General features: G+C 39.7%; 1 protein-coding gene across 3 annotated transcripts in view; it reads left to right on the top strand.

The window, feature by feature from the left end:
• NCOA7 (nuclear receptor coactivator 7) overlaps nt 1-19,055 on the top strand; it is a 79,891-nt gene that overhangs the window by 1,282 nt on the left and 59,554 nt on the right. For all 3 annotated transcript variants that reach the window (XM_036404539.2, XM_036404540.2, XM_036404538.2), the window contains exon 2: nt 17,299-17,430. In XM_036404539.2, the coding sequence (XP_036260432.1) occupies nt 17,378-17,430 (53 nt within the window). In that variant the 5' untranslated portion in view covers nt 17,299-17,377. The remainder of the gene's footprint in view (nt 1-17,298; nt 17,431-19,055) is intronic.

Genomic DNA, 19,055 nt, shown 5'->3' with positions numbered 1-19,055 from the left:
AATGTCCATAAATATATGCAAAATATTTTAAGGACCTAAATAGTCAAGTAATGTTGATCCTTTGAAGAGTTATATTGAAGTAGACGCTTGTAGGCAAAATGCTGTCTGATGGCTTTCTGTTTTTTGCCTTTTTTTTGGTTTTTTGTTTGTTTTTTTTTTTTAAGTAGTGGATCAAAATCTTGGGCTTGGAGGGAAATTCTGTGTCTTTTGGGTTTTTTTTTCCTTGTTGCCTATTATGTTATGGAAAATAAACACTACTGGAATACCTGATTTGTCAAGTTGTTTATGAGGCAGTCTCTGGGTTTCATTCCTTGGCTTTGCCCAATGCCCTGTTCTCACTGCAGCAGTAACCATGCTCACATTTGGATGTGTTACATCTGCTGCTGAAATGATAAGTGATTCCCTTTGGAGATGAAGTGAGTTAGAATTGATTGGCACAGTCCTTGTCTTATTAGGAATATGGCTTTGTTGCTTTGTGTATCCATGATTTTGAAAGAGAAGGTTGAAATTGTATGGAGGCTGGCTCTAGTAGATATTTGGCTACCTTATGGTCCTGACTACAGGGGACAGCTGGCAAATCTCTTTAAGTGTTAATGAATGAGCTCCTCTATTCAAACAGAAGTGAATTCTCTTGAGAGTGATTTGGATGGGAGGATAACTTGTCTTCGGAAAGGTAATTAAAGAAATTGTGGTGATCCTGTGGCTAGTTACTGCAGTCAGAGTGAGTCTGCAGTCACCCATTTGGGTGGGTGTTTCAAAGGTGAGAACATAGTGTGAGCCTCTGCAGCGAGATCTGACACAAGAAATTGCTGTTCTAGGCAGCTGGAGCTGCTCACAAACAATAATTATGGAAGTGAAGGACAAAGGGACTCAATTTCCCTTTGCTATCCAGTAGGCGTGAAAGGAAAGTTGGAACATGACCAATGCTGAGAAAAGTGGTAAAGCTCTCTGTCCAGCACCTGGCTTGTGCCCTCTGTGTCTCAGTGAGTGCCCAGTTCAGCAGCAGGCAGTCATGGTCCTGGGCTCATCTGGCAGAAGAAATTCAGTGTCATCACCCAAAAAGCAGCTGACTGATAAACCTCTTCCTCATCATGATCAATAAGCCAAAATAGTCAATGGCTTTATAGGTGTAGCTTTTGTTTTAGTGAGGTATCTACCCGCTGGTAGAGTTACTGATGTGCCTGCCACAAAGTTGATGGCTTCTCACTCCTTCTTGTGAGTGATCTGCACCCTCACGGCAGGAGATGTCCAAGTCGTGTTGCTGCCACTTCTGCTGTGAGTTTGTCCGGGGGGTTAAGATTGCTTTCCCAAAAAAAGGAAATGTAATGCTGTATTTGATGAATGGAATCAGCAGTAAGAGCTCTCACTCAAGTGACCTCCTTTGACTAGGAAAGAAAGCAGAGTAGGAGAAACAAGTCTTCAGTTCTTCTTTCTCTCCTCCTTTTTTTCCTTTTAAAAATCTTACTCTGTTGTCAATTTTCCCTAGCCAGATTTATGAGTTAGTGACAAAATTCACAGCAGGCTGGAGGAATTATATTTCCCTCCCCAAACAAAATGTTTCAGATTTATATATTCAACACATACAGAGGAGTAATTGCTTTTTCTTCCTGCTTTTCTTTGCAAAGCCGTCTATTGTAGGTGGAAATCTGTATGTCTTTGTTCCTGGTCAAAGTGTCAGGTGGTTGTGCTGGTGCTGGAAGTTGTATGTTGGGAACTGTTCAGTTTTGGGGTGGGCAGCACTCTGCAGCCTTGAATGGGACCATGGCTGTGTATCTGCAGTGTCTGTGCAGAAGGTTGTACTAAGTGCCCACAACCAGGTGTAGTGCATTGCTTTTGCAATGCTTTGCTCTTGCACCTGCACTGCTCCCAGTCTCTGACCAAGCTGGGAGAAAGGGTACCAATATTCCAGCTCAGTGCCATATAACGTCCTCCTGACCCTCCTGTGCTTACCTGGGAATAATGACTTGTCATGGAACAACAGTTCATCCTTTGAGAAGACTTCTGGATTAGACTTGAATTTGTCAATGTGTAGAGTACTCATCATAATCTCAGTAAGCCTTTCTCATTGCTGTTTATCATAAGAGGTGGACTGTGCTTTCAGTTGCATGCCTCAAATTCCTGGTGCTCTGTGGTCCAATGCCCCTGTTAGAGCTCGGTGAAGCTGTTCCTGCTCAGTCATTCTGTGCCCTGTAGTACTCCTGAGCTGTAATTAAGCATTTGGCCTTCTCTTTGGTATGCTATGTGTAGAGCCCACCAAGGTGCCATTTCTTCCATCTTTTCTGCTTTTCTTATGGCTACTCTGTATGTTTTTCAAGGGGCTTTTTCAACATCCTTCTTGAAATGTGGGTTGTATGAGTACCCATGTTTAAGTAATGGTCATATGAAACTGATTTACAGGAGCAGAAAGCATGCAAGTTTAGCCGGGAAATTATACTTGTTTATACAGGCAGGATATGTGTTTATCTTTTGGTTACAGGGTCAAAATAGTACTGTTTGTGTTTCATTTTGTGTTCACTTTAGGATTTAAAAGATTTTTGTAAGAATTATTTCTAGAAAGGAAATTTTCTTATTTTCATCCATTAATGACTGATTTTGGGATCTTCTCATAGTTTCTGAAGATAACTGAGGGCCATTTCCTCAGAATCTAAGACACTGCAGGCAAGGATTGGTTCCAGTGCACCAGATAGAGGAAATCACAGCTTTGTTTTAGAGAAGTTCACAGTGAGAGCTGTTGCTTCCTTGAACTCAGCCTTATCTTAAGAAAAGGTAATGTATTCCCTGACTCATTTTCTCTCAAATAAATTTAACCTTTTCTAGCAGCACTCTCTCTGTCTGCTGTTACTCCAGTCTGGTTTTTTTCTGCTTTCTGCCCCACATGCCATCTGTCAGTTTGTTTTCTTTTTAAGTATTCTAAGGTAATGCAGTGGATAGAAAAGAAGTATGAATATTCACAAAGCATCACTGCCATTTTGATTCAGAGGGGAAGAGGTGTGGATGGCTTTCTGCCAGATCAGGTGATGCTGTGATTGCAGAAAATCCTTGGGTCTGCCTAGGTTGTTACTTTGGAGGAGATGCTGTGTGGAATAACTTGATTTTGTCAGTGGCTTGGCACTGCTGCTGTGCTGTGGCAGTGGGCTTTTGCTGTAGTTAACTGCCTCATGGTTAAGCAGTGCCCTAGTCTGGTGGCAAGGGCTTTATTTTACTCTCAACTTAAGTATAATTTTTAGAATGCTTTTTAAGCAGCTCTAGTGATGCCAAAGACATGGGTACTTGTGATAAAGCTGGGTTTAATCTGTATGCAGATTTTTGGTAGCTGCAGCAAACTCAGCAAAACTTTGTAGGCCAGAGAGTGTCTTGAGTTCTTCCCTCATGCTTTCTCAGAAAAGTTCAGATAATTCAGGGAAGCATTGAAGTGTATAATAAGTTTACACATGAAGATTTTTGCATGATATTTAGAATTTATATTAAAAAGAAATTATTCTCTTATATCAGCAGTATTTGAGATTTTGTAGTCCCTTTTTCCATCCTGGTTGCTGATCAGGCCTTTTGTAGTGAAGCTGCTGAAGACTCCTAAAGGTAGGAGCTGTGGTAATCCGTGACATAAAATCTGGTCTGTACCTTCTGTCCCAACTCCAAAAACTTCTGAAATGCAGGTTATTGTGTGGTAGCTGTGTCATGTAAGCAGTGATATCTTGGTGACAATAGGTGAAGAAGCAAGGAGATGAAACTTTTACTTTGTTACAGAACAGTGTGCTGAAATGTGGCCAGGTATTTGGTGACAGATGGACTTTGCCTGCTCTGAGCCAGTCACTTGTGCAGATCTGGCCCAAATGATTAACAGCTGATGAACGTGAAAGTCCCTTTGCCAATCAAATATGTGGGGTCAAGTCACAAGCAGCCTGGGTCATCGTCAGGCCAGTTAGGAAACAAATTGAGAACCACAAAGGAAGGACAAGGATGGCTTTCTGCCAGTGCCATGAGTTGTTTTCCAGTCCTCACGGTTAGGTATCCACTGAAGAAATTTCATTTTATATACAGATAATTTGGTTTTTGGTTTTCTTCTGTGGTATTGGGTTTTTGTTAAGTGTATGGTGCTGGGCAGTGTTGGTTAGGTGTGCCTTTTAGTTAGGGTGAATAGAGGGTAGTATCACATCAGTGTGCAGAGGCTAGGCAAGAACTTCCTGTGACATCTGCATTTGTGTCCTGCTGCAGTCATGCACTTACAGGATGGAAAGGAAAATCTCCTTTGTTGGGCTTGTGCTAATGTTGTTGCTCACATCACACCACATTAAATGTCCATTTGTTTCCTTTTATCAGGAATTCTAAATTTTTTAAAAAGGGTCTCTGCTGCTAACTGATCTCTCAGTGGACAAATTTTTAATTTGTGGGTTGTTTGTTTTGAAAACTGGATTCTGTTTGCAGTGCATCATTTCTGTTAGTACAAGTAACACACTGGTTTGTCATGAAAAGAGATTAAGAAGATGAAGGTTAGTTTTCTTTTCTCCTGCACTGTTGACACTGTGCACCTTGACCCTATTGTGTGAGAAGGAAGTTTCAATGTTTTGTCAACTAGTTGTGTCCTTTTCTAAGCCCTGCTCTGGTGGTTCCCAGTCCCAGGCTGAGCCTGGAATATAATAGGCAGATTTTAGGGGTAGGGGTCTAGAGACTGAAACCAAAATGGTACAGCAAAATCAAGAGATAATGAACCTTCTACAGGGAGGTTGGAAAGAGCAAGCAAGGTGAACCCTAGGGATGAACCAGACCTTACACACTGGCATGTGTTGGAGGATTCCTCTGACCTCCATGGGTGCTGAGCTGTGGGATAGCACTGCATCCAGGAGAGCAGTTCCTAGCCCTTCTGCTCAACTGTGAACACAATTCAGTGAGTTTAAGGGACGAGCAAGGCAGGCAGGTGCGTTCATTTCTTTGTTTTCCTCCAGGGAAGGAGATGTAGGCTCAGACCTGGCAGAGCAGAGCGATGCTGCTCCTTGCAGAGTGGTACCTGCTCCATTAGGAATGAGCCATGACTGAAGGGTGGTGTGTGCAAATGCAAGCAGAAAGCCAAGGAGGTTTGCAAAAGGAAAGGTGGTGCAGCTGAAGGAGCCACTTGTAGCACCAAACCTGATTTTTAAGGTGCTTCTGAGGAGACATGTATTTATTTTTACTTGGTGACTGTTACGTGTTCATTTTGTTGTGGATCAGTGTAGAGTTTGGGATGTAAAGGCTTCAAGTTACAAAATGCATTTCTTGGGAAAAACTGTCATCCCTTAGTAAATGTTAACAGTCCTTCAAAAGTCTCTTCTCTAATTATGGTTTTTTGTTGTTGTTTTTTTCTTTGTTTGGTTGCTTTTTTGTGGTTTTTATTTTCTTTTTTGTTTGTTTGCTTGTTGGTGATTTTGTTTGGTTTTTTTTTTTTTTTTTTGAATCTAGAAGCTTTGTAAAGAAGCAGACTTGCATGGCTGTCACTGAAATCAGGACTTCACTGAGTACAGTTTTCAACTCTTAACTGCTTTGCTGTCAATATTATATTGCAATTAAAATAAAAAGTTCTACAGTACTGTGTTTTACATCTGTTGTTCAAGTTTTGGTTTCTTCTTCATGCCATGTACTGTTTTTTGTGAATTCTGTGATGCAAGACCTGTGAATGATTTTCTCACTGAAAGGCTCCAGGATGACAGAATCCCATTATAAATTGGAATTTATTTCATCTGACTTGAAACGTATCTCTCTTCCTGCTTCTTTTCACTTATTTTTTGCCCCTTCTTTTTACTTCCCTAAGTCCAGCATCAGATATCTCAAAAAAGTAATTTTTGAGAATTTTCTGTGGAAGCTAGACCTGTTCAAGAGGTTAGCCTGGCCCTATGTTTGGGATTGGATGTATGAGTTTTAATCCTTAGTCCTGTCATAATTATTGGCAAGAACACGAGTAGGTTTATGGTTAAACTTGATGACCTTAAAGGTCTTTTTCAACCTAAATGGTTCTTGATTCTATGAATCTAGCTCTGAGGTAATACCCTTTTCCCAGGTATGCGTCAGTCCTTTTTAACCACAAATCACTAATGCACCCTGGTGGGGTAGGTGCAAACTACTTTTTGTATTATTTTTAAAGTGTAGGTCTCCACCCAGTTTTAACAGATTTTCAAAGACAAATTTTAACACCAAGAATGGAAGGACTAGGGCCCCTCAAAAATAGGTGCTTTAACATGGAAAAAAGCAAGGCCAAATCCAAAACTTGTTAATGCATTTACTAATTTGTCTGGCGTCACTTGAGAAGGGGCAAGCAATTACATTGATGTAGCTGTAAACAAGCGAATACAAAGTTTTGTTTGAAATGTGAGCAGCTATGTCAGGTATAATCTGCGGTGAGCAGAAATTTGGCAGCTTTCATCTTTGGTCCCCAAGTTTGCTTAGGTGTCACAAACATAACCTGTGTGAGAAGTCCCTCTGAATGCACTTGGTATGGGAGTAGAGAGCTCAGAGTCTCTGTTGTGGCGCCTGGTTGATGTGGCTGAGATGGATGGCTTTCCTGAAAATGGAGGAATTGAAGCTATTTGTCATTTTTCTGACTTTATGGTGTTTGGTTCCCCCCACCCTCCAGCAAAAGGAGATATCTAGCTTCAGAATGCTGAGTTACATTGTTGATGCTATCAGCGTAAGAAGTTTGAATTTTAGTTTCAAAATTAGTCTGTTTTGTTCAACAAGAGAACCTCGGTTCTATAAGAATGTTTTAAACACTTGAGTAATCTGAAACTAGAATATATACTGCTACTGCTTCACCAGAAAACTTCTACACAACTGTGTTTTATGCAACAGTACTCAAGCTTAATTCAGGTGTATTTTTACTTTTTTTGTTGTTTAATTAAGCCCTGAACCATCTCACTGATTGGATGCATGCAGAGTTGAGCAAGTAAAAAGCCCAATCAGATATGCTGAAGGAAGGATGGCATATGACAGTTTTGCATGAATCAAGACATTGTTCTATCTTTTCTGTGTACATAGACATAGGTAACAGTACTTACCTGAATAATTTTAAAGAGTTAGCTGTGCACATATTGTTAGAACACAGAAAAAATATAAAAAACTTTTCTGTTTCTGCTTCTGAAGAAGCAAGCAGCTCTTCAGAGTTGCTCCCTAATTAGTAGGTAGATGTGATGTGCTCTGGTGTATAGCAAGGGAAATTCCTTTAGAGAGGCGAGTTTCTGCACTGCATATAGCACAGGGTGACTTGGTACAAGGTCAGCAACTGTGTGTAGTGTTTACAGGAATCTGGAGGTGCAGGAAGGAAAAAAGGTAAGATAATAGAAGTTTTCAGGATGTTTCAGAAGGACAAGACAACTAAATAGTCTTGTGTTACGCAATGCCCAAGGGGATTTTGCAAGGAAGAAGGAAATAATTAGAAATGTTGCTGCTTTTAAAAACAGGATTCAGTCTGTGCAGTGTAAAGAGATTTGTTGTTGATCACTGTAATTTTGATGCACCTTACACTGCCAGCACTGGAACACCTGTAAAGCTGCGTAGGTGTAATACAAGGTCACACTGAACAGACTACAATAAATTTTGCAGGTTAAGCAATTGAAAAATAAATAGTGAAGGTTTCCAGTGTTAATTTTTTACATTACAAATGTACATGATTTTGTATTACAATTAAACTGTTCAATGTTGCTTACAGTGTAAGCATGTGACACAGTTCAGGTTGCTATGGAAACCTGGCATTTTGGTTCTGTTAACAGTGTTTCAGATAGGAAAAGATTTGCATTGCATTACTGCTAGACTCCTTTCTGCCCCCACTCCTCAGCTTCTTTGCTTCTCAGTTGGGAGGTAGGTGATAGAGAAGCAGCGATGACCTGGAATTTGCTTGAATCAGGGTCAATTATAAAAAGAGGTGTTCAGCTGAAACTCAAAAACAATAATTTTACCTTAAAGTAGCTCTTGTGTCTAGTTACTTTTTTGAAGTAATGACGTATTTTAATGCTTATCTTTCACAATGTAGTGTCTCTGGGTTGATTTGAGGTTCTGTTGGTTTGAGGTTCTTTTTCCAAACACCTGAAAATGATGGGGTACTTTTTAAAGAGACGTTTCCAATAATTTCACAGCATGATTATGTATATTGCTGGAAATGTGCTTGACGTAAAAAACTGATCATTTCTAGTGCTTTCTGTTAGACTGATAGATTTGTTCCTCCTGGGTTTCTTGTTGCCTGGTCTTGTCTTGTAAAACATTAGGAGCACGTTAATCAGGTCTCTTTGAGTACAGTGGGAATATTTAATATAAATATTTGGACCTAAACTAATTAATAATTGTAAACAGAAGGTGATTAATGGTACCTCTAATTGACAATATAGATATTTGTGCCAAGCATCAAGCCACATCTTTGTGATTTAAGAATCTTCAAACACCAGTGTCTTTCTGCTCTACCTTAGTTTTATTTACATTTCATATAAATGTACTTCTTGTGATGGTGAGAAAAGAGCTGAGAAGAGAGCAAGTTTACTGTGAAGCTGAGGTCAGGTGTTTGTCTCTTGTAGTCTGTCATCCCATGAAAGCTGGCGCTCATCTTTCCACGTGTGTGCTTGCTAGTGCCCACAGAGCAGAGTCTCTGCTCAGGGAGTCACACTAATGGTTTTCTGCCCAAGCTTTCTGCCCCAGGTCTGTCTGATGTTGTGCTTGTAATTCAGCTGTGTGCAGCAACGCCTGCTGGAAGGGGGTGTGAGCTGGCCTGGTGGGATATAAACTGAAATGCAGATACAGAGCCACTTCTGCTGAGTCTGCTGCAAGTCATTGGTGTGGTAATTTTGGGTGGAGGAGTGTTTCAGGCAGCTGAAGTGGGCAAAAGGGAGAAAGGCAAAGGCCAATAAGACTTGGAACTGGCAGCTGCTTGCTCCATGATCAGATTCTAACATCCTGAGACAAGGGAAAGCCCAAATTCTTTGGCTTGGCATTTTGACTGGTCAGGGTCACCTTAATCACCAAAGGATATTTGCTGTTCATCTGTCTACTGTGATGCTGCTGTTTTGCCAGTGCAAATCCCACTTTGTGGCCTGTGTAATCTAATTCATAGAAACAACTCTGGAGTGTGGCCAGGCCTGCAGTGTGTGACACTGTGGATCCAGTGGCCTTTAGCAGTATTCTGAGTGTGATAAGAGGGGACTCTAAGGAGGACTTGATCATGGCCCTTATAAACCTGGTAGAGAACCTGTAATTCATTTGCTCTGGGTTTGATGTGGTTGCTTGTATGTATCTTTCTTGATCTTATCAAAACAGATGTGCAAGGCTTTCTTTGAAATACTAAACAGTTCATGAAATTAGTTGTTATGAGCAAGGAACATGATAGTGTCGACTAACAAAACAGCAAGGTGGTGCTAAGGGGGTTGTCTAAATGCTAGTTGATGTGTTGAATGTTCACCAGTTTTTTGTATTTTAGAAAACTGCAAGTACTTGGGGTTTTAGTTAAATGCTAGGGAGCACATCCATGAAAAGCCTTTTGAGTATATGCCTATATGCTCCAGGCAGAGGTAAGGAAACAGTGATATATCCATCTTACCCTCTCTGGGTATGGTTAACTTCATCCTTCTGTGGTTGATATAATCACAGAATCATTAAGGTTGGAAAAGACCTCTAAGATCATCAAATCAAATCTTTGACCAAATCCATATTGTAAGGTGCTATGTGTGCTCATTTTTTGAACACTTCCAGGAATGGTGACTCCACCATTTCCTTGGGGAGTACAGTCCAATTCTTAACCACTATTCTAGTGAAGAAATATTTCCTAATATCTACCCTGAACCTCCCCTGGCACAGTTGAAGTCTTTTCCTTGTGTCCTATTACTAGTTGCCTGGGAGAAGAGGCTGACTGCCACCTCCCCAGGTCTTTGTTTCCAGTAGTTGTAGAGGGCAGCACTGTGTATACCTGTACAATATGAGTGTGAAAAGCTGAGGGGTCAGAGGGCTTGGACTTGATGCTTAATTGAATTGGGGTAGGTTGAAACAGGAGATACAGTAAGATGAAGGTACTAATTATTTTAAAACATCTACAGCAATGTTCTTGTTGACCTAAAAATGAAAATCTTCCCAGGTGGCCTGATTTTCAACAGCACTGCACTTTTACATTTGGAATAGCATAGCACTCTCTGCCTGTTAATAGTTTATACTGTGTTTTGTAACCAGTTTCTGTCTAGAAGCTGAGTTAAACAGTAAAATGCATTGTTGTGTATGGAAAATGCATCTGGTGATGTTCAGCTGCCAATGAGAGAAGATTAAATCTCAATGTTTTTGTCTCATGAAAACATGACTGGTGATGTGGAATTCCTGGTAGTGTGTTTGCTTCCTCTTACTCTGTGTGAAACATGGCAGCCTGAGTTAGTGGGTTAAAGCCTCTTCCCGAGTAAAACAGGAATCATTTGTCTGGACAATTAATTCTTTGGAGGTGAATCGGCTTTCAATAACAATAACATCAAGTTATAACAAATAATAAAACATCGTTTTGTTATTCTTGTGTTTCTGAATCAAAAATGTTTCTGCTACATTGATTGTCATTTATTTTATTTTATTTTATTTTATTTTATTTTATCTTTGTTCATGTGGACAGACTGTTGGAAATCGAGTAGGGGCACTGAAGGTGATCTGGGCTTAGCCTCTTCTTACTTTATTAGTAGGGAGTGAAAATGCTTGACCTTTTAGTTTACTACACCACTGTAGGGGGAATAATAACCTCCTAAACATTGTGCCCAGTTCCTCAAGAGCGAGGGTGTTTGTTTTCTTTGCCTGTCTTATCTCCAGATCTTATCTTCACTGTCCTTGAGATCCCACAGCATGCAAATAGCCACATTGAATCTCTTTGTTTCTCTCTATTTGTAGACAGAGAAATTGTGACTGTTCTGTATTTAATATGAACAAGAAGTCTAGAAATTACTTCTGCTTACACACTTATTTTTCCATCTCTTATTTTTTGTATTTTTATTTTTTGTGTATTTTAAGAGTGTACCTTTGTCACAAGAAGCATGGCAGATGGAATACTTCAAAGATGAGAGGCATAAAGAAGGGCTATTCACCTGAGCAAGGCTGAGTGAGCCTCAGGTGGAGTAGCTCTCCTGGGTTAGTTTAGTGTCCTCCAGTTATGTGTAATGGACTGGAACTTCTTTATAGAGTTTATTAGTGTTTTAGAATTACCAGTACACTATACATCATTACTGTAATGTAACTATATAATTGTATTAAAATAATTCCATATTTCAGATGGCTTTAGAGTAAACATTCTTTTGTCCATTGTTTTGAATGTATTAAGTTGGTACTATGTTTTACTTCCTTTGCTAGGTACTTTTCTGAAAGCTTCCAATCTCACTTTTTCCTAGGTCATTCTGCCTAAAGACAAGACTAAATAAAATTGTAACTTATTCTCCTCTTTGCTGGCTGTGCATTTCTGTTACATTTCATCTTGAGATGCTGTAGTGTTTATACAGAAACTTTTATCTTTTCTGTTACACCAAGTAACATATACTAGCAGAACCTAAAAACAGTAGAACTCAGCCTGCTTAGTCCAGTCAGTGATGCTTTAATGAAATGCTGCAACATTTAGCATTTCTCATAAAGTGCAAGTGGGCATTCACTTTCCTGGTTTTAAAAATGGGAGGTCTATGGAAATGAATGCAAGGGTTATTATTAGTGTTCTGGCTTTGGAAGCTCAATAATAGGCATTTATATGACCAGTAGTAAATTAAAACGTCTCCTCTTCCATGTTAAACTGTTTCTGTTGCCTTATGTTTAAAGATGGAGTGTGTTTTTATTTACTTGCATCTGCACAGTGCTCTGGTAACTGCTTTGGGCTCATCAGAGGCACAGCTAGCAACCCCCAAGGGTTCAATTTCAGATCTAATACACTGAAACTCTTTCCCTTCTATCTGTGATTTGTTCTACAATTTGTTACTCTTCCAACTTGAGAGATATTTTTAGTATTGCTCTTTAGGTATTACAAACATACCTTTTCTGGTTTTTTGTCTTAGTGGTGGCTTATTGGTGTAACCCCTGTCATCTCTCATGCTGCATCTTTTAGGGGTCAGAATTGGCACATGTACCCAGAAGACTTCTTATTCATAAGAAGACGCTGTTAGAGAGTTGCAGACCTAAGCCAGATCATTAGTAATGCTTGGTGTCTGATATGACCACTTTTGAATGTTGGTATTACAGCAGGCGATCGGAAGCGTGCACTGCTGTGAGCAGATGTGTGTGGTGTTTGTAATCTCAGGGGCAGAGGTATAATAGAGAAGCAAAACTAAAAAATTACTGTTGTGTGGGACTCTGTGCCAGAGAGCAGATGAGAGCTACGTGGTGTGTCTGGGCAGCATCCTGTTCCCTCAGCACAGTGGGGTCTCCCTGTTACATCCTTGCTGTGGCCACATCTGCTTGGCTGTCTCACTGGGTGTCTTGTACCTTCATCTGCTCTGCCTTCCCAACTGGAAAATTTGTGTGTAGACTGTAGACCTTCCCTGCTTGTTGTTCACAGTGTGATTGCTGCCACTGTCTCTTGTATTATGAGGGTCCTGCTAAGTTATGGAATACACTACCCTTGACTTGGTTTTCCTGAAGCCAGTTAATTGCTTTTTTTACATGCTTGCTCCTTGCTGAAGGGGCTGAGTGAGCCTGGATCCTCAGAGGAGTTAGAGTTAGGCTTTTTATGTTCTTTTGTGGTCTGAGCTACGATTCTTACGTATATGGCCACAGAGCCAGATAAAATCGAGACTGTGCTATTGGTTTCCAAAGTCAGTCAGTTTAAATTCCACAGAAAATAATAACTATCTCCTTGTCAAAGTAATCTCCTCCCATGTTCTCATTGTTAAGGCTGGATTAAAGCTGCTGCGAGGGCACTTGCACACATTGCTCTTCTGCTCTCATTTGAGCATGTGGAGGTAATTCTTACAGTTCAGCTCCCCATTTACAAAGCAGGGAATTAAATAATTTTCCTACCTCATGAGAGGTTGAGAGATACTGACTCTACAGGGTCATGAAAAATATGTCTAGAGAATTGCATGATCTTGAATGTTTCTTTTTCTCCATATGTTTTTCCAGGACTTGCAGTGGGAACAGATGGCCAAGAGAAAAGCTATCAAGTCCACTGAATGTTCTAAAAATAGTCAGATGCTTCATTGGCTTCTGCATTGCTGTGCTGTTGGATGTACTGTTGTTCACATGCACAGTTTTGGAAAGTAATTAAAGGATTGCTTATTGATGCTTTAGGGCAGCAGACAGGATTTCTGGGTGCTTACTCCTGAGCACAGCAAGCAGGACTTTTTCTTGTTTCATGAAAATATGAACTACTTAAGCTGCGAGTAGCAAGGTGATTATTCTTCATGCATGAGAAGGGAAGGAAAAGGGAGAAAAAATAATTTTGAAAAATTGGTAAATTTATCAGTCTTTAAAGGGTACTCTATTCACACACTAAGTTACTTTTAATCTTCTGTTCCCTGTTTTTATCCCTGCACTTAGAGTACCTTCTGCTGCTACTTTGAATGTACCAGTGCAGGAGGCTGCTGTCCTGCAGTGTCAGGTTGCAGGGAGGACAGCAGGACCTGGAAGCAGTTTCTGGAGGTCTTGAGAGTGTGGTGACAGTAGAAGGGATGTGGATATCCATGGTCAGGAGTTCAGTCTGTTCCTGTGACTTTAACATTTAAAAAACAAATTTTTTTTTGGCCTCGTTGGAGCATTCCCATTCTAATTACAAATTTTCAGTAAACTCCCCAGAATTCCCTGGCAGCAGCACTAGAGAGACACAGCAAGTATCCAGAAATGAGTAAATATAAATAAAATATTCAGAGCAGTAGGGCTAAATTAGGGAAGAACAGTGTATGTTTATGTATTTTGTTCTTTTCTTTATATAATTATCAGGTGCTGACACTGGCTAAATTTGGAAAGTGGCAAATTTTTAACAGGCTTCTTACTGAAATGCATTGTTTCGTTTGCCTTGAAAATGCCTAGTTAAAGAATTAGCACTGCTGTAAACATATAATAGAAGATTTTCACAGTCTACTTCTGTTCAGGGTGTAGAAAAGGTTAAACTGAGCCTGAAATTTATATAAAATGAGCTTTGTCATCCTTTGAGTTTGGACTGAACTCATCATATATGAGTAAGTTGTCTGTTTCTCAGCATATAAATATCCCCAAATACGTACATTTTTAATGGTATGCTGATTCAGTATTCATCTGTACCAGAAAGGAGCTGCCAGGAAACCAAGATTCATTTGAATCATATATCCTTAATAACATTTTATGCAGATGATAAAGATTACCTTGAATTTTTTTTTCTTTTCTTGTAAAATATCAAAGGACAAATAAGGGAGAAGTGTGAGTAGGTTTGCCTTTTTTGATGTCACTTTAAATTGTCAGTGACATCCTGTAAAGTAAATGTGACATATGTGCTGTAACTGCTTAAAAAACTAAAATTGAAAAGGACCTCTCAGAAATACTAAATACTAGTTTTCTGTAGCAATTACTGCAGGCTGTGCTATGTTCCTCCTAGCTGTCAGATTTTCTCTTTTTTTTTCCTTTGAGGCAACTAGTGCAAAATTCCCAACAACACAGGTAAACTCAGAAGTTAAGAAGTCAGCATTCCTAATCAGTTTGCTATTTCTAGTACTATGTTTTCAAAGTATAATTTTCAGACCTTAATATGCCTTTCTAGATCAACACTGTTGTTTCTTCTAAGAAGGTAAACTAAGTAAGTTTTAGGTCAACAGAGTGGGATCTGACATTGAATTATGCTATTATGAAAATGTACTTGAATTGGTGACTGGATATATATTGCAGGGTATTTTTATTAGTGAAAGAAAAAAAAAAGCCTGAATGCCTTTGCTGTGTCTGCTCTGTGGATAACATTCCAATTTTCTCAGTGCCCATCTGATATGAATACAATTATTTAATTTTTTTGCATTCTTGCTTTATTCCTCCTCCCCATGTGAAAGGAATTGGATTTGGATTTATTTGATATGAGAAGAGCAGGCTCCGTACCCATGTTGGCATTGCTGGCTTTGTTTAGCACTGATGAAAGCAAACAGTAAAGCATACATGGGGAGCTGAGCAGTGCCCCACTGGTTTGGTGCTGGCAGCTCCTGCAGCATCTGTGGTTAGGTCCAGGCTTAACCTCCTCTCTCCTTTTTTGTGCCCCTTTTTGCTGGAGCAGGGGGTGGCTGCTCTGGCCCTGGGCCTGGCAGGGCTGTGGGCAGGCAGGGATTTCTCCTCCTGGCTCCCTGGGCAGTAGGGCTCTCTGTCTGCCAGCCTGGAGCCGGGCACTTACTTCCCTGGCTGAGGATGTCATATCATGGGAGAGGAAGAGAATGAATGGAAAGAGCATATCACTGACCCTTGCATGGGATTAGGCGGTGAGGATAGGTCTCTCTTGCCTCTGTTCATCCCAACTGATCTTGCTTCAGTGAGGTGAAGGACTCTTCCCTCTTCTCATTCCCATGGGTCCTGCTGTCCTTGTGGTCATGGGTTTAACACTATTTTGATGCTTTGGGGTTATTTGATAGTTCTTGGTGTCATTGTGAGATTCAGCTCTGGCCCGTCAGTGCCCTCATGGCACATCAGAGTGTAGCTGAGGCAGAGCAGGTGAAGGGGGAAGTGGTTCCTCTTTCTTTGAACTCATTTTGTAGTTCACTGTAGAGATTGTAGTTGAATGCTTTGGAAGACTTACTGTAACTCTAAAGGCAGTGCTAATGAAGCCACCAGTTCTGATCCTCTGAAGATCCAAAAACCTTCCCCAAGAAGGAAGATAGAGATGCATCATACTTCTCAGGAACTATGTGGTGTCTTCATACAGGCTGAACATCTGAGCAGGCCAGTTTGTTCTAATGCTGCTGTTATGCTTCTGTCATGGAGGTTTAGGTATCCAGCTGTGTCCTGCATCATGTGTTACCTCACAGAGCTGAAATAGTATTCTCTTCATAAAGCTAAAGATGTCAGGTATTTGCCATTTAAAGAGTACCCATTACTGTAAGACTACCTGATGTGTAAAAATGAGAGCAATTTGATTCTGATGCACTGGATGAATTCAAAACTAATGAGTTAGAAAAAGTGCATTTTGAAGCAATGGGCTTCATATGCTGTGGGCTAATCATCCATCAATAAGGAGAGAAAATTGTGGCAAGTATTTCTAGCATGATTTGTTCTTGGGCTTTTCAAGTAGATTAGTCTGTCTTTGCTGCATCATCTCTTTTGTTGACATCTGGCAGTCTTGTAGCTTGTGATCTTTTAATGCAGGGGAAAATAATGGAAACTGATTAGGTCCCAGAGGATTTTTTCTTCTTTTGCTATGAATCATAATTTATGTGGCTTCTATTTCTTTGTTATACAGCCCATTAGACTAAAATGTTTAATAGCAACTACTGATTTGAGTTTATTCTGAAATACTGATAAAAGACTCTAAAGTTAACTTACTTTGTGCATGTGCACAAGCCATCAGGGTAGGTTAAGCGTATGTTGAGGAGAGGAAAATGATAAAACATCTTGGCAGGGATCTTGGACAGCAGTTTATGTGGCATGTTGCTAATTACAGTAATTATAAAGCAGTTTGGAAATTCTCAGCTTCTGTTTTCCAAGGACCTCGGTACAGCATTCCACCAAGAGGTGGTGATTTTCATGTCAAAAAACACTGCTACTGGTCTCCTTTTTTCTTTTTTAAAGTTCTCAGATAACCTAAATAACCTTTCCTAGTCCTGCCTATTTCAAGATGATTACACTTCATTGGGAGAACCAGAGGTCCATCTTGTTTCTCTCTGTATGGTTGTTAGAGCTTGTATATTGGTCACAAATACGAAGTCAAACCTTGTATAGAATGTAGATCACTTTTTTCTTTTACATTGTTTTTAAAACTTTCAGATCTCTCAAAATCTTATAGTATTTTTAGTAATTTAAAATTTAAATTCAAAGTAAGCATTGTGTGTCTTACTGGTTATTCTGTTCGTACTATATATTTCCAAATTTCTCTTGATCTGCCTGTCTAGGAAACACATGAGATCTGGAAGATTTTTTTTTGTATTTGAAAGTAGTTTAATCTTTCCAGAGTTTTAAAACTTGATGCTGCCCTTTGAGTTACCTGCTTTGCAAAATGTCTGTACCACCGCTGAGAAACTGGCCTGAGTGCATTTATTGCTTTGTCTCATTGTATACTTAATGGACACTTCACGGCAAACATCGGTTAAAGTTTTACTTTGCTTTGTCACTGGGTCAGTTGTATTTCCACAACCTGTGGGTTTTGTAGGTGTTGTTGACATGTTGATTTATGAACTTCCTGTTTTTAACTGTTATATACAGGAGACTCTGCCTGGTTATGAGGTGCTGAGGGGAAACTGAGCATCACGCTTGGCTGCTCACCTTGCCCATTGCACTGTAAATGATGGAGACCAAGGAGGAGAAGAAGGAACGGCGACAAGGCTATTTCGCTCGGTAAGGTCACAGGGCTTATTTCAATGGTGATTACAATGCAGAACTCCTTGTTCTGCCTTTTTGATAAGGCTTTGTGATTTTTTAAGTATGTGTAAAAATGAAACCCGTGCTGCAATATGTATCCAGAAAGTGCTTTCCTCGCTGTATCCCTGAAGCTTAAGTGGAGATTTTTTTCTTTTGAGTAGCAGAGGATACTTGAATTATAATTCTAATTTGTAATATTAAACTATTCTTGGCTGTTCAAGTTGCAAATTGCACTGTATTTGAGCTTCTGGCATGAAGTTCCTGAACAGTGTTGATGAAACCAAGCATATCTGAAACATATGTGTGTCTAAACCTGAAGTTTGTTTTCACATAAAGCACAGATTAAGTAGTATTATCTCATTGGGTAAGACTACCTAAGAAAAAATAAGCTGGCTAAACCATATCATCTTTATAAATAAAAACAATGTTTTTTCAACCATTTTTATAATTTTGAATTCATGATTGGTGATTTTTAAGAAATAAAGGACGTTGGTTTCCTAATAACTTGTCTTTGTTAATTTAGCAAGTCTCTAATCATCTCTGAGCTCTGATGTACAGGAAGAACCAAAGCTCACTTATTCTTGTGAGGGGATAGGCAATTGGTTTAAAAAAACATCTTTGCCTCAGAGATGTTTTCTGTTCTATTGAAGAGGAGAATTGTATCCTGTCTCCACTCAGTACTAAATAACTGCAGCCTTAGTGCATTGCAGTCTAGATCTAGAGACATGCCTGTCACAACATTTGGAAGTAGTGTGGGGAAAAGTTGCTGCTGCTTTATTGCTATTTAGGTTCTAAGTAATGGTGGCTAAAGACTGGAGGAAGTTTTGGTCATGTGTTAGTGTCTGGTGACTTGCTTTCTATTTGGAGAAATGCAGTTATGTTGATGTTGGCAGAATGTTGCAGTTTGGGATTCTGAGAAGGGGAAGTGGATAGTGGCACCTAAAACAGAGGAGGCATTATGAAGGATAAAGCAGAAGTAGCTAAAGGGATTGTATTAAGGAACAATAAATTTTCTGTTAAAGAAGACTCAGGCTTGGAGATGGATGTCTGAGTAAGATGCTTTAGTGTTGAGAATATTTTGTGTTCTTTCTAAGTGCTGTCTACTAAACAAGTGGAAATCCTCAAGAGGCCTTCAGGAAGGTCCTTGACAATTATATTTAATCTGCTTTCCTCTGTTATCTGTGAGTGTTCTCTTTTAAAAATTCACAGGGGCAGCATGTCTTGTATGGGATTAGGACACTGAACAAGGTTCAAAAAGATGGGAAATCAATTTGTAGTATTAGTACTTAGCTGCTGTGTAACATTGGGGAGGTTACCTCTTTCCCTCCCAGCTTGCTTCTTTTTTCTTTATATAGGTTGCAGGTCTGGGCTCTTCTTGTGCATCAGAGCTCAGAGATGATTAGAGACTTGCTAAATTAACAAAGACAAGTTATTAGGAAAGCAACGTCACTTATTTTTTAAAAATCACCAATCATAAAGTCCAAATTATAAAAATTATTGAAAAAGCATTGCTTTTATTTACAAAGATGATATGGTTTAGCCAGCTTACTCTTTCTTAGCTAGCTAGGTGTGGTGCTCAGTGTCGGAGTGGTTGTGCTTGC

The sequence above is a fragment of the Molothrus ater genome, chromosome 3, assembly GCF_012460135.2.
Source record: "Molothrus ater isolate BHLD 08-10-18 breed brown headed cowbird chromosome 3, BPBGC_Mater_1.1, whole genome shotgun sequence".
Classification (NCBI taxonomy): Eukaryota; Metazoa; Chordata; class Aves; order Passeriformes; family Icteridae; genus Molothrus; species Molothrus ater.
The sequence above is the reverse complement of the archived record's forward strand: the minus strand, read 5'-3'. Positions and strand labels throughout refer to the sequence as shown.